Source organism: Tinamus guttatus, unplaced genomic scaffold (assembly GCF_059628265.1).
Source record: "Tinamus guttatus ecotype Peru unplaced genomic scaffold, ASM5962826v1 Tinamus_guttatus_pri_ptg001272l, whole genome shotgun sequence".
Lineage (NCBI taxonomy): Eukaryota > Metazoa > Chordata > Aves > Tinamiformes > Tinamidae > Tinamus > Tinamus guttatus.
In genome coordinates, this window is record NW_028289806.1 from 618,731 (window position 1) to 644,615 (window position 25,885).

The 25,885-nt window shown below is 59.0% G+C and overlaps 2 protein-coding genes across 2 annotated transcripts; one reads left to right on the forward strand and one right to left on the reverse strand.

Moving 5' to 3' along the window:
- Positions 1-997: 997 nt before the first annotated feature.
- PPM1J (protein phosphatase, Mg2+/Mn2+ dependent 1J) lies at positions 998-6,578 on the reverse strand. The gene is made up of 10 exons (XM_088538939.1): positions 6,301-6,578; positions 4,609-4,735; positions 4,190-4,510; positions 3,804-3,916; positions 2,990-3,074; positions 1,925-2,043; positions 1,774-1,837; positions 1,514-1,621; positions 1,226-1,377; positions 998-1,146 (listed from the first exon to the last, which is right to left on the reverse strand). The coding sequence occupies exons 1-10, from the start codon at positions 6,576-6,578 to the stop codon at positions 999-1,001; spliced, it is 1,515 nt and encodes a 504-aa protein (XP_088395065.1). The 3' UTR covers position 998.
- Positions 6,579-15,246: 8,668 nt separating this feature from the next.
- Positions 15,247-23,906, forward strand: TAFA3 (TAFA chemokine like family member 3). Its single transcript, XM_088538936.1, has 4 exons — positions 15,247-15,378; positions 20,711-20,860; positions 21,236-21,360; positions 23,895-23,906. Exons 1-4 carry the CDS (start codon positions 15,264-15,266, stop codon positions 23,904-23,906), a joined length of 402 nt encoding a protein of 133 aa, XP_088395062.1. The 5' UTR covers positions 15,247-15,263.
- The last annotated feature ends 1,979 nt before the right edge of the window (positions 23,907-25,885 follow it).

Here is a 25,885-nt window from a genome sequence, read left to right on the forward strand (position 1 = left end):
AGCCGGAGCAGTCTCCGGCTGCGTCCATAGGGTCAGTGCATCCCCTCTCTGTGTCCCCTGCCTCGGGGTGGCCGGGGGCAACCAAGAGGAGCCGGGTAGGGAATCAGCACCTCAGCATCATGGCAGGACCCCAGGGAGGCTGCACAGGGCCAACGAGCCCCAAAGACCTTGCTGGAGCCCCAGGGGTAGCCCTGCCCCACACCTCCCTGCCTGCCCCCCAGCACACCAGATGCCAACAGGTTAAACCCTGCCCTTATGTGTGCCCATTTATTTACATGGTGCTGGTTACAGGAGACAACACTCACCCTTGGTGACACTTGGCCATGGCAGGCCAAGCCCAGGACAGCAGGCACAGAGACCAGCACCGCAGCGCCCTTCCAAAGGGCGAACCAGGGCGAGAGCCTCAAGCAAGAGGCTCCGTGGGGGCCGAGTGCCCCAGGGCAGCGGGGAGGAGGGAGCCGTCCGTGCTGTGCCAGGGGGCATCGGAGCCAGCTCTGAAGAGCAGGACACGGGGGCCCAGTCCGGCAGGGCTGCTCCATGCACCCGTGCGCAGCGGCACATGGGCTGGAGCAGCTCAAACACCAACATTCGCAGCCACGCTGCCTCCCCCAGCAACGCCTGTATCCAGCCCTTCTCCCACTCGGCTCTAGCGACGCTGCCCTGTGCCAAAGCGCAGGCGGCAGCATTTGATGCACAACAAGAACATGACGGCCGCGCCGCCTGGAGACACCAAGAAGCCAGGGAGCACTGGGGCTTTTCACAGCATTTGGGAAAACGGCAACATGAGGACCAGCCCTGCACCCTCCCTCCACGTGGGCTCAGCCACGGCAGGGACGGGTGCAGCGGGCGGGATGCTCCGGGCGGCAGGACAGGGATGCTCCGGGCAGGAGCGGGACACAGAGGCTCCAAGTTTCTTGCCCTTCTTGCAGCTGGCTCAGGAAACACGAGCTCTCCAGAGAGGTGGCCCCAAGGCAGCCCTGGCAACCCGTCCGGGGGCATCACGTGTAGTTACCAGGGCCGCCCAGCGGGATCACGAAGACAGAGATGTCGTCCCCGGAGCCCAGCTTGTCGTTGGGCAGCCGCCAGCCGCGCTCCTTCAGGATGCCCCGGGAGCGCACGACCAGCTCCTGCGCCACCATGGTGTACCTGGGGACACAGGTCAGCGGGCACCCCGCGTCCCAGCAAGGAGCGGGGCTGCAGGCGCCCTGGAGCGTGCCCAGCTCACCTGCACGGGTCGTTGGGCTCGTAGCTCCCCAGCACCTCCATGACCGCGCTGGCCACCTCCCGGTCCGTGGTGACGTCCCAGAGCCCGTCGGTGCCCAGGACCAGAACGTCGTCGGGGCAGTGCTCGTACTGCGTCAGGTCGTAAACCCTCACCTGCGGGGCACGGTGCCGTGAGGGGTGCAGGGACGGCTCAGATACACCGGGCAGGCGACGCTGCTCCCACCACCGTGCTCGGATCCGCGGGGATCCTGTCGGGAAGCCCTGGGCTGGGGGGCACTGCCAGACTCACCTCTGGGAAGCAGGACAAGAAGGGCTTGATGTGGATGTTGGAGCTGAACACCTTGAGGTCGTGGTCTCCCAGGCCGCGCGTGACCCCGATCGTGGCCATCACCCGAGCCTGGGGCCAAAGGAAGCCAAGCCGTGGAGCCACCGCTTCCCGCTCCAGGCTGGCGGCCCCAGCCTGCCCGAAGGGGCTGGACACAGCCCCAGCAGCGTGCCAGGGCTGGAGCAGCGTCCCAGCCACTCCGGCCTCCCGTGCTGGCCATTTACCTTTTTCCCTTCCCCATAGATAAGCGGGAACTTCAGATCATCCTCCTCTATCTTCTTGTAAGCCCTGGTAACAGAGCAGGGCAGGTCAGGGCAAGCCCTGGTGACAGTGCCGGCAGGGAAGGATGGGAGCTGCACACGTCAGCAGCGTTACCAGCCGTTCATGTTTTGGTCTCTGTAGAGCATCCTCTTCCCCAGCTCCTTGGGCTGGATCCTGCGGGGAAACTCCAGGTGCGTGAACTCCTTGCCCAGCAGCTCCGGCCTCAGGAAGCCCTGTGGGAGGATCCTGGGCTCAGCTGCAGCACCGGCCCCACGTCCTGGCTCCCTGCTCCACATCCCGGCTCCTGGCCCCTCTGCCAAGCAGGTAGGGACAGCTGGGCCGCAGAGAAACAGGGGGAGCTTCTGCACAGAGGCGTTTGGGGAAGAACTAGGCCAAAAGGGATCAAAAACACAAAAGGACAAATTCTAGGACAAGCCGGATTTTGCCAGGGAAGAGCCAGGCCTGCAGAGATCCCTGGGGCTGTAAAGCTCAGCACAGAAATCTCACCAGCCTGAAGGGAGGAGCCATAGGGTCTGACGAGGGACGGGCTGTGCACACGAGTCCTGCCGGCACAAGTGACCTGCCCGAGGTGGCACTGCTGCAACGGCGCCTGGGGCCATCCCAGCACAGCCCATGGGCACCACGGAGCCACCGACGGGAACGGGGCTCCTAGCAGTGCTGGGAAACGGCCATGGAGAGAGGAGCAAGGAGGCAGGACCCGCTTTGGGCAGAGCGCGCTGACGCTGCGCAGGGCAGCGGGCACGTGCCTATCCCACACAAAAGCGCCCTGCTCACACCATTCCCTCCTCTCCAGCTTGCTCGGAAATAGCCTGGAGAAGGACAGTAGTCTTGGTACTTTTCCAAGGGTGTTCTGGGACAGGACACTCATCCAGCACCACCTCTGCTGGGCTGCTGCCAGGGGGTCTTTACACCTGGTAAAGTTGCCCTTGCCCAGGACAAGCAGAGAGGCACTTTCAGGATGAAAGCCAGAAGACTTCAGCTCCCGAGGGAGCATCCAGCAAGAAACTAGGACACGAGCGGCAAAGGGAGAAGCAGCCTCATTCTGTGCACTCAGCAGCTCCCTGCAGCCCAGGGCATCCTCTGCGACAGCCGAGGGGCTGGGGAAGGGCCAGGAGCCGGTGAGGAGGGTTGGGAGGGTAGAAGAAAGGTCTTTCTTACTAAAAACTGCAGCCTCTGCCTCTCTGTCTCTGGAGTAAACTCCCTGGACATTGGAATGATTTCCCCGTTACGGATGATAATGGCCCTGCAATGAGAGGTGGAAGGATGAGGTTAGAGCAGAGGATGACATGAAGGTGGCAGCGAGGCGGGGGCCCGGCCGCCCTGCAGCACAGGGGAGCTGCAGGACAGGGGGGAATGCGAGGAGCAGCGCGGAGCGACACAGGGAAGGGACACGGCAAGAGCAGGAGGGCTGCAAGGGCTCCTACGGAGGCAGCCAGACCGGTGGGCAGCAGGACCTGCTGGGCTGGCCCACAGGACCACCAGCTCCTTCGGGACATCAGCAAGCCCAGCCAGGAGACGTCCCTGGAGGCGCTGGGGATCCCGGAGCCGAGCGCAGAGCCCAGCTCATCGTGTGCTCTGGGAGCGCGGCCGCCCGTGCAGGTCACCCCGTCGAGGCCGGCGTTCGTGGCAGGACGTCACTAAGGGCAAACTAACACCGCAGTCAAGGCGGGGGACCCCGACCAGGCGCCCTCTCAGCATTGGGTGGACTGTCCCGTCCAGTACTTCTTGGGGGATCAGAGCGCATCCTCAACCAATTTCAGTAAAGCATCCCAGGTAACTATGAGCCAAATCTTTGGGCTCCAAGCTCCCGCAGGGCTTGTCTGCACACAGATTTGTATCAGTTTTGGTGGAAAAGCTGTCCTTCTCTTGGAAGGGCTCATCGCTGTACAACAAGCCCTAAAATTAGTAATTCTTGTGCATTATTGAGTGGTTTGGGAATCCCTCTCATGACCGAGGCAGCTCTGCTCTGTACCTGCTGTCACCGGCGTTGGCCACGTAGAACTTGCCCATGAGGTAGACGGCCACCAGGGCGCAGCAGCCCCCGGACACGTGCTGGACCGCACGCTCGCGCTCGATCTGCTCGTCCTGGAGACAGACAGACGGACAGCAACAGGCTTGCGAGGAGCTAAGGGCCCAGCGAGCACCCGAGCAGCCCAAAATAGTCCCGTGCTGCTCCGTCAGCATCTCAGCTCCGGGGGAAAGAAGCCAGGGGCTGGCGCTGCTTGGAGCAGCCTCCGGGCACGAATGGGCTGGCTCTTCCTGAGGGGGCACCAGGGCAGAGCAGCTGGAGCCAAGCTCTGCACCCATGCAAACTCTGTGTTTCTCCCCCAAAACCACGGGACAGCAGCACCTGCTCACCATGTGCTTGAAGGCGTTCTCGATGGCGCCAATAACCAGGCTTTCGTGAGACACCGCTTTCTCGAGGTGAAACCGCGGCAGGGCATCGTTGGGGGCCTCGCCATCCTCCCGGGCCAGGGGCGCCCGGCTCGGCTCGCCCGCAGCCCGCGCGTCGGGCTGGAGGCAGATGGGGGGTGGCGAAGGGTCCTGCAAGATGTCCACCAGGTCCCGGAGCTGCTCGCAGATGTGCACGTGGAGCCTCTTGGAGGCCATGACCGCAGCACCACCACCCGCATGGCCATCAAACAGGGCCCAGTAGTGGAAATAGAAGCCTTTTCTGCCCTAGGAAGGAGAGGGGGGATGAGGAGCCCTGCAGAGGGGGAGGAAGGCAGCTAAGGGTTGGGGCGGTGGGAGCAGGAGGCACCTGCACAGGCGCTCACCCCCTCCAGCTCGCCGGGGCCATCGCGGGCAGGCGGGCACCGCCGCGGGCTGGGCCGTCTCTCCACCAAGACCACCTCGCAGCAGGCCTGGTCCTCGTTGTGCTGGCTCTTCCCTGCATTGATCACCCTGCCAGGGGGAGGGATGTGTAAAGGTCTCGCACAGCTGGGAGCTAATTCAGGGCTTGTCCACAGTTGCTCCAGGAAACCGGCTGCTGTGAGGATGCTCATGGGCACCTCTGCTCCCCCCTGGCCACTGGAAGTTGCCGCCCCAGCAGCAGCATTGCCACCAGCCCCTGCCCCATCCTGGACGTGCTCTTTGTGGGTCCCCTGCCCCAGATTCAGGCAACAGCAGCCAGCCGGAGACGCCTGAGCATCCTCAGGGTCCCATCCGCACGCTGTGAAGCACAGAACATCTCTCAGGGAGACCAGCTAGGTCAGAGAAGAGGGGGGAAGGACAGAAAGATGAAACCAGCAGAGCCTTTGTGAAAACATTCACACTAACTTGCCAGTTTATGCTGGCAAAGCAGATTTCAGATCTAGATTGCAAAACCTGCTCATGGGAGGAAGTTGTAAAGATGCATAACACGGGCACGGGTTCTTCAAGGGCTTTCAGAATGAAGTCTCAGGACACAGGAGAGAAGTCTTGCTCTCAGCACAGGCTGTTTTTCACTCTTTCCTCACAGAGTTTGCAAGGTTCCTGCTCCTGTCAGACCAAGCGCAGGGTGCTCTTACTGGGGTGAATTAACATTACTGAGGGCTCCCAGGGCAATTAGGCAGGTCTGTCTGGACAGAGAGCTGCAGGAATGGGCAGATATCCACTGAGCAAGAAATCTGGCCTTCAAGCTGACCTTCCCCACCTGCCTGCAGCTAAGGGTGAAACTCAGAGTAAAAAGAGAAGAGAATCAGGCTGGCAGAGGGGAAGTGGAAGTCAGGTCCCACTCCATAGGCAGCTTCAATTCCCTTCTCCCTCTCATGGTTCCTGCCTCAGCTAGAACAGTTCCTTTGCCCCTACAGCATCAGTTCCCCATCTGTGACACTGGGTAGTTTGCAAATAAGTACAGAAGATAAGAGAGACAGAAGAGCTTCACACATTCACTGATGGGAAACAGTGCAAACATCCTGATTGGTGTTTGCACACCACCACCAGACATTTAAGGAGCAGGCTCCCTCTCCACCACCACTTCTGAGGAAACAGCCCATCACCAGCTCACTTCTACCCAGGGTGGTTCCCAAGGATGCCAGCCCAGCACCTGGTGCGTGGCTGTCCCTGGGGCTGCAAGTCATCCTCCAACTGGAGTAAGGACATCTGCCCGGGGCACAGCTCCACGCGCTCGCGTAAGCCTCCGCAGGGCTGCGCAGTCTCCTTCAGTAGCAGATTTTGCCCATTTTAATTCCAAAAAGGGGGAACCTCCATCCCCCTGTTCCAATGCAGCACCTGGCCTGCTCCAGAAAAGGTGCCCGGAGCACTGGCGCCTACTCAGCGCTGTCCGCCGAGGCAAGTATATTTAGAAGAGATATCATTGTCCCAGCGCTCAGCCGTGTAACCTTCCTAGGGACGAGCACAGCCCGCGCGGCAGCGCCGGGGCTTGGGACGGCAGCGAGCCCGGCCCCGGTGCAGCCCGGCCCCGCTCCCCCGGCGCGGTGCAGCCCGGCCCCGCTCCAACCCGGCCCCGCTCCCCCGGCCCCGCTCACTCGGCGTAGCCCGTGCTCCAGGGCAGGCGGCGGCGGCCGTCGCGGGGGCTCTGCACGGCGCGGCCCGCGTGGTCGTCGGCGCAGCGCAGCTCCTCGGGCGTCAGCTGCAGGAAGGCCGGACGGCAGAAGGACGGGCCCCCTGCGGCTCCGGTACCGGGGCCGCGCCGGGGCTCGCCCGCCGACGCGGGGGGTTCCGCGCCGGAGCCGCTGCCGCCACCGGGGCCCGAGCCCAGCCCCGCCACCAGGTGCGCCACGGCTGCGCGCACCCGCACCAGCATTCCGGGCCGAGCGCGCCGAACCGGGCCGGGTGAGCCCGGCCGCGCCGCCCCGCCCCGCGCCCCGCCCGGTACCGGGGCCGGGCCGCGCTCCGCCGCTGCGCGTCCTCCTCCTCCCGGCGGCGCGGGGGGGCCGCATCCTCCGGGGCTCCGCGGGGAGCGGGCGGCAGCCGGGACCCTCCCCGGGCCTTGCCGGGGGCTCCAGGGCCGCGGAGCCCGGGGAGCAGCGCCCCGAGCACCTCCCGTGCATCGTCCCCGCCGCGGCAAGGGCCAGCGCTGCTCCGCGCTCGCTGCCGCTCCCCGGCTGCCCCGCAGCTCCCGCTTCGCTCTCCATCCCTTTCCTGGGCCGAGCCGGCTGGCCGCTTGGCTCCCTGCAAGCTCCCTGGCCAGCAGCGCCGATTCAGGCATGGACTAACTCCCTCTGCACCAACTCCGCTGCAACGCGCAGCTCCCCAGCGCAGTGCCAGGCTCTGCAGCATCAACACTGATGCATTTACAGCACTGGTGCATTTACTGCACTGCAAGGACCCTCAGTGGTCTAAGAGCTTTACAGCACATCAAGTAGAAAATTCTGTGTTGCCTCAACCCAAAACTAGGTGGTCCAGAAAAAAAGAGTTCTGAATCAGAACTGTAAAACATCTCCATGCACAGACAGAAAGCTGTCAATATGTGAGTTCTCAGTGCCAGAGGCATCTGAAATGCAGCCAGGGACTTCTGCAGGACAGCTCCCTGCTTTTCCCCACTAGTCTTGCATTAGAGAGCGAAGCCAGGACTGCACAGCATGGCACACAGGGAGCACTGGGAAAATCCTCCATTGCAAGCAGGAAGATCCTGCTCCCATTAGGCATGCAGCTGACCCAGACCAACACACCTTCACCAGCTAGGAGCAGAAGCTCTGCCAGTTGGGACAGCATCACTTGCACAGCCTGGCACTTCAGCCTCCTGCCCTGGCCAGAGCCCCTCTAACTCAACCAAGATTGCCCCATAGGTGCTATGCACCTATGCTATCCTTATACTCTGCACCCTAGAGTATCTGAGCCCCAGCCTCTAACCACTTATCAGCCTCCCTTGTAAAGCCCTCCTGCACCCATATGCCCTCCCCCCTCAATAATTCAGATTTGGAGGCATCCTCTCGCACTGCTCTTTGTAGCTGCTGCCTTGTTTCCTCCCTTGTTTCACACACTCTGCTCACCTGCTCACTCCAGCTGCTGCCTGGCTCCAGTAACGTCTTCCCTGATAAATGCTTCCACGGTACCTTCCTTCCACCTTCTCTCACTGCCCTAAATGGGGGAAGGACTGATGCTCTCTGCCCCTAGCTTATAGTATAGATCAGCACCAATTGTAGCAGTCAGGCATGTACCTTCCTCTTCTTTACATCTTATGTTAGGGATCAAATCTATTTGTAGAAACTGTTGCTCCTTGCAGTGTTTATAAACAGGGGCTGGGGAGAGCTTGAGGTCTCTATAGCTCCATGCAGCTCCGGAGCTGAAGATGGTGCAGGGTTGCTGTGGCAAAGCCCTCTGCAGCAGGCTGGGTCCAGCTGCTCTCCCGTGGGTATTGCAGCTCTGCTTGCAGTCAGCGCCCTTGCACAGCCCCCTTGGTCACTCCGTGGTCACAGGGGCTTCCTCCACCTGCAGAATAAATCAGGCCTGATTTTCAGCTGTCCTCAGCTGTCGGCACGGCTCCTCGGGGAGCGCGGGCAGCCCTCCCCGCAGCCCGTGTTCCAAAGGAGGAGAAGCGCGTGGCTGGCCCTGCTGGCCTCCTTCCCTTCGCCCTCTGCTCCTGCTGCAGCTCCAGCAGCTCAGCCCGGGGATGGTAAAGACTGCAGGGACAGTAGATGTCACTGGATGGCGACACAGCCCTGCCGTGTCCCTGGGTCCCCAGGGCAGCCAGGACATCCCTATTGCTCCCATTACCTCCCAGGCAAGGAATGGGCTGTGGATGGAGACCACGGGCCTGAAAACCTCCTGTCAACCCACTGTCATGATAAACACCAATTAAAAACTAATAACGCAGGAATTAGGCTCAAGTTGTGCTATTTGTCTTCATTTCTTATGCAACTGCTTGGTATGAAGAAAACCAGAGGTTGATCGTTCCACTGGACTGCAAAGGCCCCAGGAGCAATGGTGAAGCCAGGGATGTTTTCTCTGTTTTGTAATGCACTTTCTAGTAAGAAAATGTGAAAGAATGACATGTTGGTGGCATTTAAACCAGTGCAGAAGTAAATTAAACATCTAGATCATAAAATTACCAGAGGATCTTTTAAAAAGCCTCTTCACAGCAGTGCATTAGTTGACTGCACAGCTTTAGTGTGTAATGAGCAATATATTAATTTATAATTAGTGTAATACAGCACAGCTCAGCAAATAGCTCTGTGCACTCTGGATAATTTATCAACAGAAGAAGCAGCTTTTAATGGCTTCCAAGGTTTGCTTGTCCCCTGTAATTGGGAAGTTCAGAAATTATTGTTATTTCTTTTAGGGGATAATTTGATTGCAGCCACACATCTCGGCTCTGCGCGCAGCGCTGCTGCTCAGGGAGCCTTCGGAGCTCCACAGCCCTGCGCATGTGACCTCCTCACAGCTCGCTGTGGTCAGCACTGGTGCCCATTTCCTGAGGCTTTTTCCCTCACTTCTGCCTAATCTGGACAGGGAGAGATCAGCAGATGAACCTCGTGGAGTCACTTAGCGTTTTCTCCTTCCCCCCTATTCTGCCACTGACATTTCCTCTTCCCTCGCATCCCCCTAGGGATCTTTGTGCTAAATTCTCCTCTCAAAGGCTTCAAAAGTCTCCTGTTCTCATATAATATCACCTGACAGCAGTAATATAAAGGACAGTAATAGACAAATGCATAATAATAAGAATACTTGGAATTTATGAAGCCTTTTGTAGGGATTTTATTTCTCCATCTTGGAAGTCTGGATAGGCACCTAGAACAGGTTGCACCCACAGCGTGACCTCCCGAAAGCCCTGCCTGGCCGCAGGAACCCTGGTCTCCTCTGCACCTCTGCAGTGCTCCAGAGCCACCAGCGTCTTGTCCAGCTGATAACGTAACCCTGAAACTCCCGGGTGTGGAGAGACCCTGCGGAAGGGGAAGATCTGCAGCACGGGGTGGTGTGTGCTGAGACAGCCGGAGGCGTCCGTGTGTAGGTGGAGGAACTGGATAAATGGCTTAAATGTTAATCTAGCATCCACTGAAATGTGGGCGTGACAAATCTTTCTATGGAATAAAGGGATGGGATCTCTGCTTTTTCCAGCTTCTTTATTAAATTAATTTGTATGCTGCTGCCTTTAGCTGTAGGTAAGGCAGTCGCATACTGAGGGCTTGCAGAGCTGACAGAGCCATCTAACACGAGCCCGTGTGCTGACCCCTGAGTTTTCTTTCCGATAAATCAGTTATTAATCTGGGGAGTTAAGGAACATAAAAATTCCCAGGTATGTTAACAGACATCCAGTGTAAGAGGAAAGGAGGTGAGTATTCAGCACCAGGACTTTCTATTGCAGCTCCTTTCCTTGCCAGGCTTGTCTTGTTATGGGTGCCAATAAGTCTTTTTGTTTTCCATAATAGAATTACGAACTATTTGAAGCCATATCCAGGAAAGTGTTGTTGGGAAATCTACAAGTTGGGAGGAGGGAAGTTACTCATTTCCATGGGAATTCAAATGGAATCGGTTTTACCTACGTCTTAACATTTCCTCTGCATTGAAATGCTGCAGCCTGGGAAGAAGCATGTTTGTATTTCTATGCCATTGCATCAATAAAGACCTTGATTTGGTAGGCTTCCTTATTGAATAATCTGGCCTAATTTAATTGGAATTTGGCTGATGTGAAAGGTTTTTCTGATTGCATTTGCTCTTGATTGCTTCTATTAAAACTTTGTGATCTGGAAAGTAATATGTTTGTATTTACTTTTCACCACAGCAACAGAATTTATAGACTCTCCATCAAACAACATGATGAAGAGGAACAGCAGAGTTAATCTAGTTTCATATTGATTTTTGCCATTATTATTAAAATCCTCTGATGTGGAGAGCAAGGTGCTTGTGCTTCCTTAGCCTCCCTCTCCTGGTGCTGGGCTTGCTCTTGTAGCGCTTTTTTCCTCTTCAGCTGAGGAAGCCCAAGTCTGTCTGAGGAGGATTAACCCGTAATAAGGGTTAAGAAGACGATTTTTGCCTGCTGTGGGTGGCTGGAGAGGGGGGAGCCTCGGGGGGGCCGTGCTGGGGTTTTCCCGGTGCAGCAGGAGCGGCTGGGGGTTCCTGCGCCTGGTGCTGGCCGGGTCTAAGCGGGTCCTGCCGCTCCGCGGGGCGGCGGGCGCCGCGCGGGCTCTGCGGGTCCCGGGGGGTCCCCCGGGGGCTCGGGCGGCCCGGGGCGCTCGGGGCGGGCGGCGGGGCCGGCAGGGGGCGCTGCGCTCTGCGCCGCCGCGGCTCGGGCCGCCCGCGCGCTGGGGCGCGGAGCGGAGCCGGAGCCGGGACCGGGGCCGGGCGGAGCGGCGGGGAGCGCAGCCCGCGGAGCCGGAGCCGGAGCCGGAGCTGGGACCGGGCGGAGCGGCGGGGAGCGCAGCCCGCGGAGCCGGAGCTGGGACCGGGCGGAGCGGCGGGGAGCGCAGCCCGCGGAGCCGGGACGGAGCGGAGCGGGGCGCGCAGCCGCCGGCGCTGAGGCTGCGCCCATGGGCAGCGGCGCCGCGGCCGCCTCGCGCGGCGCCTCCAGGTACGTGCGGGACGGGGCAACTTCGGGGCGGCCGCGGCGAGCGGGGCTGGGGGGAGGGAGCCGGCTCGGTGCCCTCCGCGCGGCGGGAGGCCCGTGCGGGCGCCGCGCTCCGGCGGCGGGGCCGGGGGCCCCGCACGGTGACCGTGGCTGGGTCGGGTCGCGGGGCTCGCGCTGCCCCCTGCGGAGGCGCCGCGCTGCAGGCGGGGAGGACACTAATGAGCGGGGACGAGGCGCTAAGTGCGGCCCGAGCCCGGCCGGGAGGGCAGGAGGCAGCCGGGCGAGCGGGGGACCGCGGGGGAGGCGCCCGGGGAGCCCCGGGCCGGGGCCGCTCTTCTCCGCGCGCCTGCGGCCCCGTGAGCCCCGAGGGAGCGCGAGGGCCCGGGCCGGGGCTCGGGCCGGGGCTGCCGAGAGGCGTCCCCGGGCAGCCGCCCCTGGGGCTTCCTCCGTCTGGGCGGGCTGGGGGCCGCCCGGCTCCGTCCAGCCCCGCAGGCTCCTCCCGCGGTTCCGCTCGGGCCCTGCTCGCGGCGGGGATAGTCAGAGCCGGCAGCGAGCTGGGCCGGGGGCTGCAGCCCAGGGCTGGGTTCAGAGGACACGGGGTTGTCCTGCTGGTCGACCACTCCAGACAGCTTGGAGCTTGCGGCTTTCCCTCAGGATGGGGTATCTCGGAGGTCCTGGGCCCATGGTCTGCGGCCTGTGCAGGCCTGAGCGTCTCCTCACCTGCCCCAGCAGAGGATCCAGCGCCGGGTGGTTCTGCAGTCAGGGCGAGGAGGGCGATGTCGGCCCTGCTGCTGGACCCTGGAGGCTCTTGTGCCTGTGGAGCTGCTGCGGGTGCCCGTGGTGAGCAGGGCTTTGCTTCAGGGCAGGGAGGACACCTCCCTCCTGGGAACAGCATCTGAACGGGGAGGGAAGAGGAGGGGGGTCCGGCCCTCCCCGTCCTGCAAAGGCTCCAGCTCAGCTGTGCTGTCGTGAGCTCTGCTGGGAGCCACACGGGACCGTGTCTGTGCCCCGTGTGGCTCTGCTGATGGGGCCCATGTGCCCTTGCACCTCGTCGTGTTGGAGAATGGCTCTGGGCTAATCCACTCCCTGAAGTTTGCGGTTATCTTGCGTTCCACCTTGCTGTGACCGCCTGGCCGTTCAGCGGAATATTAAGAAGAAATCACCAAGTGCTCCCACTGCACCGCAGCGTCACCTGCAACAGTCATGAAAACGTCTCCGTTCCGGCGGGGCTCTGTGCACGTTCACTTGCCTCCCTGGTGGTGCAGAGCCCGGGGCTGTGCTCGCGCCCATGGCTGCAGCTCTTCTTGCACCGAGCAGAAATGCTGAAGTCCAGGGATGTGCTGAAGTAGCAGGAGGTCTAAAAAGCCTTCAGAGAGCCAGCAAAGCTGCTGGGACGCTTGTGCGTGCGGGCTGGTAGTGCTGGAGCTGTGCTGGAGCACCCATGTGTTGTTTCACATTTAAAACCTGTGGAAACCCTGCTTCTTTCTGGTGGTTTTGGCGGGAGGATGAAGTTTTGCTAAGTGCAGTTACCCAGCCCGTGGAGGCCTTTGCAGGTAGCACTGCAGGATCCCGAGCTTTGAGCGGGATTTGGTGCGACAAAGTGCCTCGTTAACGCGGAAGGGCATCAGGCTGCACTCCAGGTGGAGTTACAGATGGAGCGGCCGGGCTGCAGGTCCACAGTTTTACACGTGGCTTTAACTAAGTGGGGAAAAAAGGCCTCCAGGTGCCAGATCCTACAGTTTTGGAGAAACAATAGCTATGCTTGAGCACGGGGAGCAGTTTGTGCTTAACCTCTGCGAACTCTGCTAGCATCTGGTCATGCAGAGCAGTTCCCAGCAAGGGTGTTAAAAAATTAAAATCGCTGTTAGAAGGGCCGAGGCATGAGGGCAGCGCGGAGCTCGGGGGAGCTGGGGCTCTGCGCTGACATGGAGCGGAGACGTCTGCGAGCTCCGGCTCGTCCTGCCAGGCTCTTCCTTCCCCAGAGCTGGCGCTTTCCTGGGTGGTTTTGCGTCAGGGAAGCTTGTCCTCCGTGTGAGCACCGTGTCCGTGTGCGGGGAGAGGCTCGGCGCCGTCGGAGCAGCGCTCGCCTCCGAAGGACGTTTGCCTTAGGAGAGGCTCCAGCTCTTCGCAACTCCTTCGTGTCCAGCTTGGAGCAGAATGGCAAAACAGCAGCTGACAAGAAATGCTAGTGAGAGAGTACTCAAAATCCCAAACAGAAAGTAGCAGGATGCAAAGCAGCAATATTTTCAGTTAACGTTAAGTGCTTTGACGTGCCAGAACACCACGCTTCATTTCAAAATGACATTCCAGACTGAAAAATCTCAAGTCAGACCAAACATTTTTAGTTTGAGTCTCATGATGATGGGTGTCAAAATAGCAGCTTCTGTGGAGCTGTGTTTTCCAGCGGGAGCGCGCGCAGCAGCGCCAGCCGGGCTGGCGATGGCACAGCCGGCATGTGGGGCTGCCGTGCACGTCCCTGCAGGTCACGCAGCCGCCCGCTCCGCTTCTGCGGCCCCACGGAAGCCTCCCTGGCAGTGCCCGGTGGGCTGCGTGGTTGATACCCTCGTGATTTATTTGTGCTTTGTAGGCAGAGCCAACAGCTCGGCTCTTGCAGGCTAAACGCAGCGAGCTGGAAGCGTGTGCCGAGGCTGCGGAGGATCCGAGGGTGCTCTTGCTTCCCGGCCCAGCCAGGAGGGGTTTGGGCAACAAGCCCTTGGGAGCAGCTCCGGGCCAGCGGCCCCGGCGGTCGCGCTGCTCCCAGGGAGCCACTCGCTTTTCCCTTGGGAAGCGGTGCGGGCGGGCGGGGGTGTCTGCGTGCTGAGGCCGTGCCGCCTCCGAGGGGGACGGTGCCAGCGCGGGCGACGTGTGGAAATCGGCTCTTGGCGGCGCAGCCGGTGCTGCTGGCGGCCCCAGAGCCCGCCCGCCGCGGCGCGTCCCTGCGTGGGGCCGGCGCCTCCTGTCACATCCGCTCGCGTCCGCGTCGCGCAGAGCCGCTTCCCTGCGCATCCACCCGCCGACGTCGCGTTGCCCCCGGCCTCTCGGCGCCGGCTCTGCCAGCAGGCGCTGCCGGTCCTGGTCCTGCCCGGGCTGGCTGTCCCCGGCGTGAGCTGGGCAGCTTGCTTTTGCCTGCATATTTTCCTGCATAAAATATGTGGTTTTGTCATCTTTTTCTGGGTGAATGTCAACACTTTTGGTGACATTTTGTGATTTTTCTTCCAGCTGGGAGAATCAGAATGGGAAATATCATTTTAAATAAGCATTTTCGAATGAAACATTTTTCGTTCTGAAATGTCAATTTAAAACAGAACAATTCATTTTGAAATGCTTCAAAACAAGAAATGCCCTTTCACCACCTCAGATCACTTTGTTTTGATTAAAAACGTCAGTGTTTTCTGTTCCGGCACCTCATTTTGTGAGCGCGTTTCAGGGTCCCTGCCGGATTCAAAGCAGGTGGTTGGGAGGATTGCGATGGCGAGCGGCTGTGCGGGGGTGGCGGGTGCAGGATCCCGCCCCAGGCCTGTGCGAGGCGGGGGCGGCCGCGGCGCCGCGCCGGGAGGGCTCCGGAGCGCGGCCCGTCGCGGGCGCCGCTGCTCGGCCGTGCTGCGCGTGCTGCAGCGTGTGTGCAGACACGTGCTCGCTGCCCGACGCGCCCCGCGCCTCCGCGGGGCTCCCGGCGCGCCGTGCCGCGGGGGAGCCGGTGCCGGCCGCTCCCGCCACGTTCCCCGTGCAGCGGGCTCCGTAGCCACGCGTGGCTTCTCCCTCCTCTTCCAGGCGCACCGATGTTTGCCCCGCTGCGTGACGCGCCGCGCTCGGAGGTTGGCAGGTGCACGGGGCCTCGCTGCAAAACCCCAGTAAGAGGTAAACGTCCCTGCTGCTCCCGGCGTGCTGTGGTTTCTGACCTGCCGCGTGGCAGCCCCCGTGCCCCTCGCGGCGCGCGTCCCTTCCTTTGCACATCGCACGCTTTCTCCTTTTGTTTTTGGCAGAATGAGTGAGAGGGATGTACAGAGCTTCAGCAAATGGGTTTTCGTGCTCACTCTCTGCCTTACGACGCTATGGGGAAGACTGACGCTGGCCTCCACCCACCACAGAAGCCACTCAGGTAGGGGGATCAGTGTTTGCTACGTGAGCAGGGCACGCGGCCGGCGCACCGGGGCTGTGAGGGTGGTTTGCTGGCACAGCTCGAGATTCGTGTCCATAGTCGGAGAAGGGCCCTGGCAGCCGCGCACCGGCTCGGTTGTGTTTCATGTTTCTCGATGACTCCGGGTACGGTGTTCATAGCGCCCGGCTTTGGGCAAGCGGAGCGTCCGCGGTCTGAGACCAGCGGAAAACGGTGCGGAGGTGGCGGGGCCTAGGCCCACTCTGAGAGAGTCCCAAACTTCAGCCCTCTCCAGGGGGGCCGCTGGGATGCCCGGGTGTAGTCTGTTTGGAAAACAGGGTATTTGCAGGTAATTGGAAATGTTCCTGCTATTGCCTGACCTCTCACCTCGCCCCTGTCCTATTTCTGTCATTTGTTCCCTGACAGTTAAAGCAGTTCTAATCCTATAATCCCCATCCTCGTTGCTTAAAAACAAAATGCATCTTCCAGAGTGACTGTCAACCAGCTAGTCAGCACGTACCTGCTCTCCCCTTTCCTAACCTGCAGCAGGTGCGTGAGGTCCTCGGTCACCTCTGGAGGTGTTTCTGGTGCGAGCTCGGGTTTCGCAGGATGCTGGCCCCTTACCTGCGCCATCCATGTCCACCGTGCGTGGGGCTGCTTGGAGCGAGGCCTGTGCTGAAAGCGCTGCCCCGGCTGCAGGGCTGTCTGTGTCAGATGAACCTGTAAGCCCAGGGGAGCTCGACGGTGTTGATCAGAGATTTTCGGTGCTGTTTGGTTACATGATGCCGGGGATGTTTCATGCATCCCGCAGCCCGCATCGCTGCCCGTGCCCAGGTGGAGCATGGCCGGGGATGCTCCACTTGCTGCCTGACTTGGAAACCAGGGGGGCAGGAGCTCTCCTCCTTTTGGGAGGAGTCAGACCGGGAATTCATAAAGCAGAGGCTCATCTGGCTTTGAAAGTGCAGAAGCCCAAGAGTATATGTGGGGTGTGAATTATGTATAAGTCTGAACGTAAACAGATATGCTTACGCATTCCCGTGTTGGCAGGCAGGGAGGAGGGGTTTGACTCGCACAGAGAAATCCACCATGGACCAAACCTTGTGCTTCCTATTCAACCAATTCTAACCTGCAGCAAGGAGGCCATAGTAGGAGCAAATATACCTGAAGGTTTGACCCTACTCTGTGTCTCTGCATTAACAAACTTTCTGCACATGCTGATATTGTGAGAATTTTGCATGTTGGTACTGTCCATTTCTTACTTTCCCAGGCATTTTAAATATCTGGCTTTAGAAATAAGATCTGATCACTTATGTCCCCCCAGCACATGGAGAATGTTAATGTGTCAAAGCAGGGCAGTGCTTCCTGCGTTATGTGGTAGGATTTAAATAGCCTGAATGAATCAAGTGCTGACATTAAGTCATTTGGAAATGGCATAGGAAGCTCCTGGGTGAAGAACGATTCAGCAGCAAGTTGATCCCCCCTGTAGCGGGGTGAGCTCCTCGTGATGAGCAAGGCTTGCTCGTCTGCAGGTAGCTCCTACAAAGGTGCTGCAGCAGCTCCAGCTGCCCCGCTGTGATGCTGGTTATCGGAGCGTCCCCTTTGCCTTTGTTCACTCTCTCATCACTCCACACGGAGCAGAAGTACGGACACTTTCACGGCCAGGATTTGCTGTTGGGAAGCGAGGTTCTCTGAAGGATTGAAGAGCACTGATTTCTGATTATCTCAAGGAGAGATTTACTGGCCAGCATGTCATCCCTTGGAGGACGGTAGCTAGATGGCTTTTATTTGTGAGAGGCCTCTGCAACCAACCCCCGTTTGCTCAGGGAGGTGATGTGCAGCCTTTAAATCGAGACAGAATATTTTTCTAAACCATCTTTGCTAGATCAGGCAGGAGCTGTGGCTGATGCGTGGGAAGCAGCAGTCCTGTGCCCTGTATTGCACAGGAAGGCAGATTGCTCGATCAGAGCTCTGTGCTCCAGCTGTAATGTTTCCATTTAGGTTCCTCTCTGACACACGGCGCCAGAACAGTTTAAGCTGTTCTCCACGCTGTCCTTGCATTTGTTTTTCTGCTTGCAAGTTTGTAGGGGTGGGATTTGGACGAGCCGTTCACAAAGGAGCTTGCACATATGGTGAAGGGGAACGGAGGATGATCTGAAATTTTGATACAACAGTGCATTAAAAAAGCCCTGCCGACATGCACTGATAATGAGCAATAAAAACAGGTCTGCTTTTCTCCAAAACTCTTGTAAATAATGCATGTGTCTAAGGCAGTGGTGATTTTGGGCTTTAATTATTTAGTGAGTATTAGCAGTGGAGCTGTTGCCGCGCGGTGCTGAGCCAGCCGCGGCGCGGGGCGCTCCCCGCCGAGGGACGCAGGGTCTCCCCAGGGTACGTGGCCCTGGGCGGATGCACAACGATGGGAAGCGCCTTGCGGCCAAGCGGGATGCAGGCGGCTCCGCGCACCGGGCGGCCGAGGGCTCCGGTTCCTGCCCTGCCGCGGGGCCTGGGCCCGGGCGCCGCTTCCCGCTTTCCACCTGCTTTCCGGGGGTTGCGCAGCCCTTCGGAGGAGGCTCGGGACCAGATCAATGGCACTTTGCTGCCCAGCAGGGAGCCACTGTGGAGTGGAGGGTTGGGGCATTGCCGGGCAGTTATAATGCATTGAACTTCCCTTCTTTTTACAACTTTGCACCAGGAAACAGAGCGGTGTTTTACCCTGAGCAAGCACAGCCATGCCCACGTCTCCCCAGGACAGGGAAAGTGTCATTCCAGGGCATGCCATAAAAAACATGCTCTGCTGCTCATTTAAAGGTCAGCCAGAGTAGGACAGCATTTTTATTTTATTTTTACATGCAGGATTCCAAAGCCTGGTGCTTTTACAATGCTTTTATGGCTCCATGAGATAAGGATTTTTAAAAAGGTTCCAGTGGGGAAATAACAGTTAAATTGGAGGGAAAAGCGAGCCAGCAGCTCTGCAGTGTGTCCCAGGCTCTCGCAGGGTTTCCTGCCTCTGGTGTTGAACACACCATCCGATCTGCGTCTTTCAGCCAAATCCAATATGAAGCTTCCTGGGAACGGGAAGGCCCTGCAGGGAATCCTGTGGCTGTCCCTGCGCTGATCTCGGAGCGGTGCCGCCGGGCCCCACGCTCAGCCCCTCTGTGCCCGTCCCTGCAGCGAGGGCAGCGCGAGGCGCTTGCTGCTGCCCCAGGTCCCCGTGGGCCGGCTCAAAGGGGAGCTCTGCGCTTCTGGGGGGAAACGAGGGCTTTTGAACAGCCCCGTTGTGTCCTGGCAGGCGCTGTGGGGCTGATCGCAGCCTGACCCGCGGCAGGGCTGGGGCACAAGGCACGGGCCTAGCGAGGGCATCCTGCTGCGGGGGCCTCATCCCTGCCCTGTGGCACGGCCAGGGCCGCAGACCCTCCGCTCGCGGCGCGCAGGGGACGGGCCAGCGCAGAGGGGACCGTGGCAGCCCCCTCGGGACCGGCCGTCTCCGGCAGCTCCCGCCCGGCCCGGCCTGCGCGGGCACCGCGTGGCGGGAGCGCCGGCTCTGGGACGCGGCCCCGGCGCCGCGCGGAGCAGCCAGGCACCGGCGCGCGCGCAGCGACATGGCCAGGCCATGCCGGGCGCGGAGCAGGTGCCGCCGCGCACAGGGTCCCTGCGTGCAGCCCGGGCCCGCGCCGGGGCACCGAGTCCTCGGCCTGTGTCGTAGCTGCCGTGGGCTAAAAGCAGCAGCGGTAGCGGGAAGGAGAATCTAATTTTTCTTTATCTCCGTGCTGCACGTTTTTTAGGAAATTAAAAGGGCTTTGGCATGTTAGTGAACTATTATTGAATGGCTCTAATGAGCGATTTCTCAGTTCTGCCTTGCTCTCCCTCTGCTGAATCTTTTTAAATTAGCTGAAAATGAGAAACCAGGGAGCTGGAGTGAAAGGGGGCAGGAGGCTCGTCTGGGCCTTCCTCCTGGGAAGAGCTCTGCTAATGAAGCTCTGCAGAGGGACGTTCATAAAAACGAGTCAAAACCACAAACATGCGCGAGCAGCGATGCTGAAGTTTATCACACGGCTCGTTAGGGCAGAGAGTCTCGACATGCCTGGGTAAGAGCCTGGGTGAGAGGCAGAGTGCGGGGAGGCCTCGCGCACGGGGTTTGGGCCATCGGGGCCGGGCCTGCCGGGCTCGCTCTGTGCGGGAGCCGGGCACGAGGCTGGACAGATGTTGGAAAATCCCATTGGCCATGAAAACCAGGCAAAACACAGCCACACTCGTTCTGTAATTAGTTGCTTTCCTCTCCCTTTTGACCAGGGTCCATCATGTCTGCTTTCAGCAAGAGTAGGCACCTTCATTAAAACTGAATTGTGATGACATTTAGAAGGGAGGCTAAAATGTATGGCCAGAAATGCTATTACAAATACTTCCAGAGTAGGTAATTGTGTAATTATCATGGGCAGATATGAAAGCAGTGGTTCATTAACAGAAAATGACCATGAAATAATAATAAATAAGGCCAAGTAAAAGCCCTGGTAATTGCGGAGCCCGTCCCGCCTGCGTGCCGGCTGTGGGACCCCGGCTGGCGGAGCCCGGCCCTGGCTCTGCTGGGATGCGGGAGCGGGTGGCAAGGGTAGCAGACGTCAGCAGGGCTGGGACAGCGGCTGGTGCAGGTGGCAGCAGCCCCTGCCATCGCAGAGGTTACGCAGTGTCCCGGCCCGGTGCGGGCAGTGCCAGCGATACCGACGATCGATGCCTTCCCCTTCCTCCTCGGTAGTCACCGGGGCCCTGGCGGCGGTGGCAGCCCCATGATGGTTGAGTGGGGAATTAGCTCCCAGCTCGTGAGGTCTGTCCAGCCCCCTCGGCTGGTTTGTACTGCGGGGGTGTGGGCCATTAGCCAACGATTCATTGATTTGTGATGCTAACGAGGTTCCAACCCGGGTCCCAGAGGTGAGCAGCACGCACGTCAGCTGCTCTTCCTTAATGTTTTAGTGGCACTGCGAGGGGAGAACAGCAGAGCAGCCTGGATTCCTGGTGACGACGGTGACATTTCTGTGTCACGGGTGGAAGTGCTCCTAGTGCCTCCCTTGCGGAGGAGGACACATGTGAGCGTTAGACAGGAACACCCCTCCTGGCCATGACAGGGGCCGGGGTCGGAGGTGGCATCGCTCTGTTTGAAGCTGGAGACATTGCAAGGCACCATCCCCCCTTGTAGCATCTCATTATTGGCTCCAATTAACTAATGTGCTCGCTCATTTCAATAAGCCGCTTCCCTGCGCAAACGGCTGTGAACGGTGCTGGGCAGGATGGCACGGGGGCTGCCCCGCGCCCCCGGTAACGGTGCTCGCGTCCCCTCCTGCAGCGCACGTCGAGCCCGGCACGTGTGAAGTCATCGCGGCGCACAGGTGCTGCAACAGGAACAAGATCGAGGAGCGCTCGCAGACTGTGAAATGCTCCTGCTTCCCGGGACAGGTGGCGGGGACGACGCGGGCAGCCCCGTCGTGCGTGGACGGTGAGTACCCGCAGCGCGTTCCTCCCGCTCGGCCCTGCCTGGCCTCGAGGGATGGCTGCAGCCGGGCCCCGGCAGCAGCTCCCTGAACAGCCGCTCTCCCTGCACCGCCGGGAGGGAGGGCAGCGCTGGCAGCAGGGGTTCTGCTCGGGCTGGTGCCACGAGACAGGCAGGTCCCCGCTGAGCGCAGCCCGGCGGGGCGGGTGGCGTTCCCGCCGGAGCGCGCGGCAGGCCAGAGCGAGGCGCCTCTCGCTGTGGGGCAGCGGAGGAGGCCGCGGCCCCGGGACGTGCTGCTCACGGGGGCCGAGGGCTCCGCGCAGCCTGCGGGCCCCTCCGGGCCGCGCGGCGGCTCCTGACGCTGCCCTCGTCTCCTTGCAGCCTCCATCGTGCTGCAGAAGTGGTGGTGCCACATGCAGCCCTGCCTCGAGGGCGAGGAGTGCAGGGTGCTGCCAGACCTCTCCGGCTGGAGCTGCAGCAGCGGCAACAAAGTGAAGACGACCAAGGTATTTGGGCGCCGCCGTCCCTCACGGGGGGCACCGGGAGCTGGGGCCGGGCTGGAGGGCGCTCAGCGGCACGGGGACCCCTCGCTGCCCTCTCCGCAGCCTGGGGCACCCCGGCTCTGCCTCCAAACGCAGAGGGCCCGCAGCGAGGAAGAGGGGAGCGCTGGCCGCCCCGGGGCTCGTGCAGAGCGGGGCAGCCCGGGGGCTCGCGGGCCGGGGCACCCGGTGGGAACGGGGCTGCTGCCGGCCTTGGAGCACTCGGCTCCCTGGAGCAGCGGCGTCTCCTTCCGGCACAGCCTGGATCCGCCGAGGCTTGCCGGGATGTCACTGCTTCCACCTCTGAAGCAGTCATCTGTGACAGAGAGCTACATGATTATTATTTTCATGGCTTGCTGAATGCCCCAAAGAACAAGGTATAATTAAAATTTTATCAAACTCATTAGTAATTATATATATGTCATGGTTAATCAGTTGCATAATTTTGTAATCATTGTTCATACAGTTGAGTGTAATTATTCCGTGTGCTTTAGCTTTTCTTGCCCCACATAGCCTGTTGTAAAATTATCACATTAAAAAAATGATGTGGGGGATTTTTTTTTCCATTATTGCTATTATTTTTGTGCATAAAAAGCACTTTCATGCTCAGATGTATTTATGGGTGTCAGAAAAGGTTCCTCTGGCCAGGCATTCATCACTGACCTGTAATTGCAGCGCTACTTCTAGGTCGTTGTCTTTTTCCTTCCTTTATATTGGTTAATTAATTCTTCCCCCAGCTGATAATGTCAGTCGGAGCGTGTGGGGCTTCGCTCTCCCTGGGTCCCTGTGTTTCAATGTGCAAGAGGCCACAGCTTCTGCCCTTCTCCCTTTTCCAGCTGCCCTGGTCTCCTTTCTGGCATCTGCTTAGCATCCCCTTCTGCCTTATTTGCTCTTCTCCCCAGGGAGGCGGCATTTGTAAAACTCAGACCTATGTTTTCTGAATGACTAGTGACTTTTAATGCCCCGTTAAACACTAAACTAAACAGGGCTGGATTTCCAGAAAGTTCGGGGCATCTCTCTGTTCCTCTGCATGAACAGAGCCCAGAAGTGAAGCTGCAGCCAAAGTAAAGAGTGCACAAATAATCCATAAGCTGAGATTTGGAACAAGCATCCCGTGAAGCAAATGCAAAGAGTAAATTATGTTTGCATCTGCTGGGGCTGTTCACTGATAACTCACAGGTGGGAGGATCAGCTGTATGTGGCAGATAACTTGCCTACTGGAAATGGATTGACCGTTTCCATTAGCAAAGAAGATACCAGACAGGCTTCTTCAGGAAAATCGTTTCAAACAACAAATAAACGAGGGGAGCATGAGGTCTCCATGGGTAATCCATTAGTGGAAAAGGGAAAATGTGGCGCTCCGAAGAATTTTGTCACAAATTATTTGCTCAGCAGGGAAGGGATTTGGCTGTCACAAGACTAAAATAATCCATGCAAAACACATCACCAACCTGGAGGGATCGAAAGCCGTGACACAGAATATTCTAAGTCATGAGATTTTAAGAAAATAACAGCAATTGGGAGAGCTGTTTATGTCCTACCTGGGTCATTTATTTCTTTAGGTGTCTTCTAGATCATTCTTTCCAACTTTTTGCACAACCAAGAGTATTGGGAAGGTCTTGCTAGCAAAAGCTGAGGTTGTTGTGCGGGTGCAGGAGTCAAGCAGCAGAAAGGCAAGGAACTCGTTTCATGACAAAACTGCACCAGGCAGCAGCCTGGAAACCTCCTTCCCCTCCGTCGCGGAGGAGAAGGCAGCAGGAGCGGGTGATGGATGGGGAGCTGTGGGAAGGGAGGGCTAGGGCAGTGCAGAGGACTGCTCTGTGTGGCAGTGGCACGAACTACTGCTTCCTTTTTCCGCTGCTTGGTTTCTCTGTGCTTTTTCTAAGCAAAGTTTCCCTTCCCCTCCTCCCTATTTTTTTTCCTCCATTTGTCCCCTCTCTTTTGAATGCCGGGTTGTAAATGTGGCAGTGCCAGCAGTTGTGTCCCAGTCCTGGCTCAAGCCTGGCCACGTGGCAGAGCGTGTGTCCGTCCTCCCGTTGCCTTTCCGGTGTTGCCAGGTTGATCTTCTCCCTCTGTAGCGATCGACACCTTGCGCCACGGTGCCGCGTCGCGCGGCCCTCGTGCTGCAGGGCCGTGTCCTTGCAGCAGCACACGTTCGCTCTAAGGTTTAGCCATTATCATTGTTACCACTGTAACTTCGTTCTTTTAGACTCAATTAGCACTTAATCCAGATGTGATGGTCAGAGCCAAAGCTCAGAGCAGTTCCAACAGTATCAGACACATTGGCAGATACAGAAGGAGACAGTGACTTAAATTCCTGTATCTTGCAAAGCGCTGTCCAAAATGCTGGGCGCTGCAGAGGAAGCAGTTGAGGACGCTGGCCAGAGGTGAGACCTTTCTTAGAGCTGTGAGCAATAACGCGAGCGGGAGGAAAGCTTGAGCTCGCCCTGGGAGCTGGCCAGTGGCCAGGGCCTGTCTGACCCTTGTCTCCCTTCTCGCAGGTCACGCGATAGCCTTGGGGCACTGTGCGCTGTGACAGCGGGACGCGGAGCGGCGCCGCGCAGCGCCGATCCCTGCGGAGAGGAGCCTTCCTGCTCCGCGGAGCCGCGAGCAGCAGGAGTGGATTTCCCGGGCAGGTCCCAGCCGCGCTCCCCGCCAGCGCTGCGCCCCGTTGCCGTCGCTGCGCCCCGTTGCCGTCGCTGCGCCCCGTTGCCGTCGCTGCGCCCCGTTGCCGTCGCTGCGCCCCGTTGCCGTCGCTGCTCTGTGCCCGCTGTGCTGGAAGGCCGGGGCTCGCGGGGCCCGCTGCATTCCCAGGAACGTGTCTTGCTGCCGCTCAGGCCGTGCCAGGGACCGCTCTGGGGCCACCGCTGACATCCAGCTTCCCTCAAGGCTACAGTTGTGGCTCCTGAATGCAGTTGCAAGACTCCTGTCCCTCCGTGGACCCCTTCCTCCTCATGGACACGCTCAACGTGGGCTCCTTTCCCGTTACGGTAAATAAAATTCTCAAATTATATGAGAGATGTTACAGAGGAAGACACCAGTCCCACAACACTGCTTTATTCTTTCATTTAGGTAAAACGATCGCTGAGAGAGTCACCTTTCCTCCATTCCAAGATCTTGAACTAGTATGATCACCTGGAAATTAGGACTTGGTGTCCATATGGAGTCCCACCTGCCATCTGATTCACTGTTTCTAACCGCGGTGGTGGGTTCCCAGGACGAGTTTGTGCGCTCTGGACCTGGTCCCGTTGTCCTCGCCTGCGGCCGGGCGCGCTCTGCTGACATGGGTAGCGCTACTCCCTCTCTGCCCCATAACACATCCCACGTAGCCGTAACCCACACGTGGTGAAGGCGGCAGCGCAGCCGGGGCTGCTGCCACCCCTGCAGACACTGGCGCTGGGATAATGTCACTGCAGAGCGCGCTGCTGGGTTTTTCTTCCTCGGTAATTGTGTTAATCGGGGTGTTAGCTTAATATCTGCTCTCTACGATGCAAATCCCAGACATCAGATTACTGCCGACGTTTGCAATAGCGTTCGGAATAACACGGTGGGGAAGGGGGAGCCCTTCTTCCTGCTTGGTTTGGCAGGCCTGATGCAGCATGGACGGCCGTCCGGAGACCTCTGCAGACTGGCACAGGCTTCATTGTGTTAATTCAAAATAAATAAAGAAAAATGTACTGTGTCCTAGCAGTGAGCTCGTGTCCTTTCCCAGGATATTGCAGCTCAAGGGGAGACAGCGTGCAGCCCGTCGTCCCAAACTCCTGCAGGTGCTGCCACCACCAGAGCCCAGCCTGGCTGCGGGACCAGCCGCCCTCTGTGAAGCGTTAAACCATTTTAATCTCTGCGAAAATCTTGTCATTCAGAGATGAAGGAAGGCTTTAGGAGCACTTTTCTTGCTGAGCAAATAAAAGGTAAAGAATCTGTTTTGGGTGGGCTGCATCCCAGATCTGCTCTATTGCATCTGCTCTTTAACAGAGGCGTTGTTCCCAGTTTTCTTTTTTGTTTTGTGTTGTTCCTGTCATTGTGTATCCGGACTATCATCCCTGTAGAGCACCGGGAGATGCATTGAACGTGCCAGGGAGGTGGCTGTTGTGATGCTCAGGAGCTGCTGCCCTTTGTTTGCGTCGGCTCCCCGCTGCCGCCGGCTCCGCTGTAATGAGTGCGGGTTTTGCAGCCCACGTCCTGCGCGGCTCCCGGCTCCACAGAGCTCCCCGCTTGCACTCGCGCTGGTAGGAGAGGTTAGTGCTGGCATTTTTCTTGTGTAAAAGACACGGCCGCTCTGCGGCTGCGGCGCCCTCTCAGCATTGTTAGTGGCTGAAATGCTGGAAATTGAATTTTAGTGTCATCGGATCAGGGACATTTTCACACCAGTTCCCCAGTGCACTGAATTACTGTGTTGAGTCTTTCATCCTTTGTGTTTTTGAAGTACACAGGACTTGGGGTTTCTTCTAATTCCTTCAATGGGAGGTTAAGAGGAAAGGATGTATTTTGA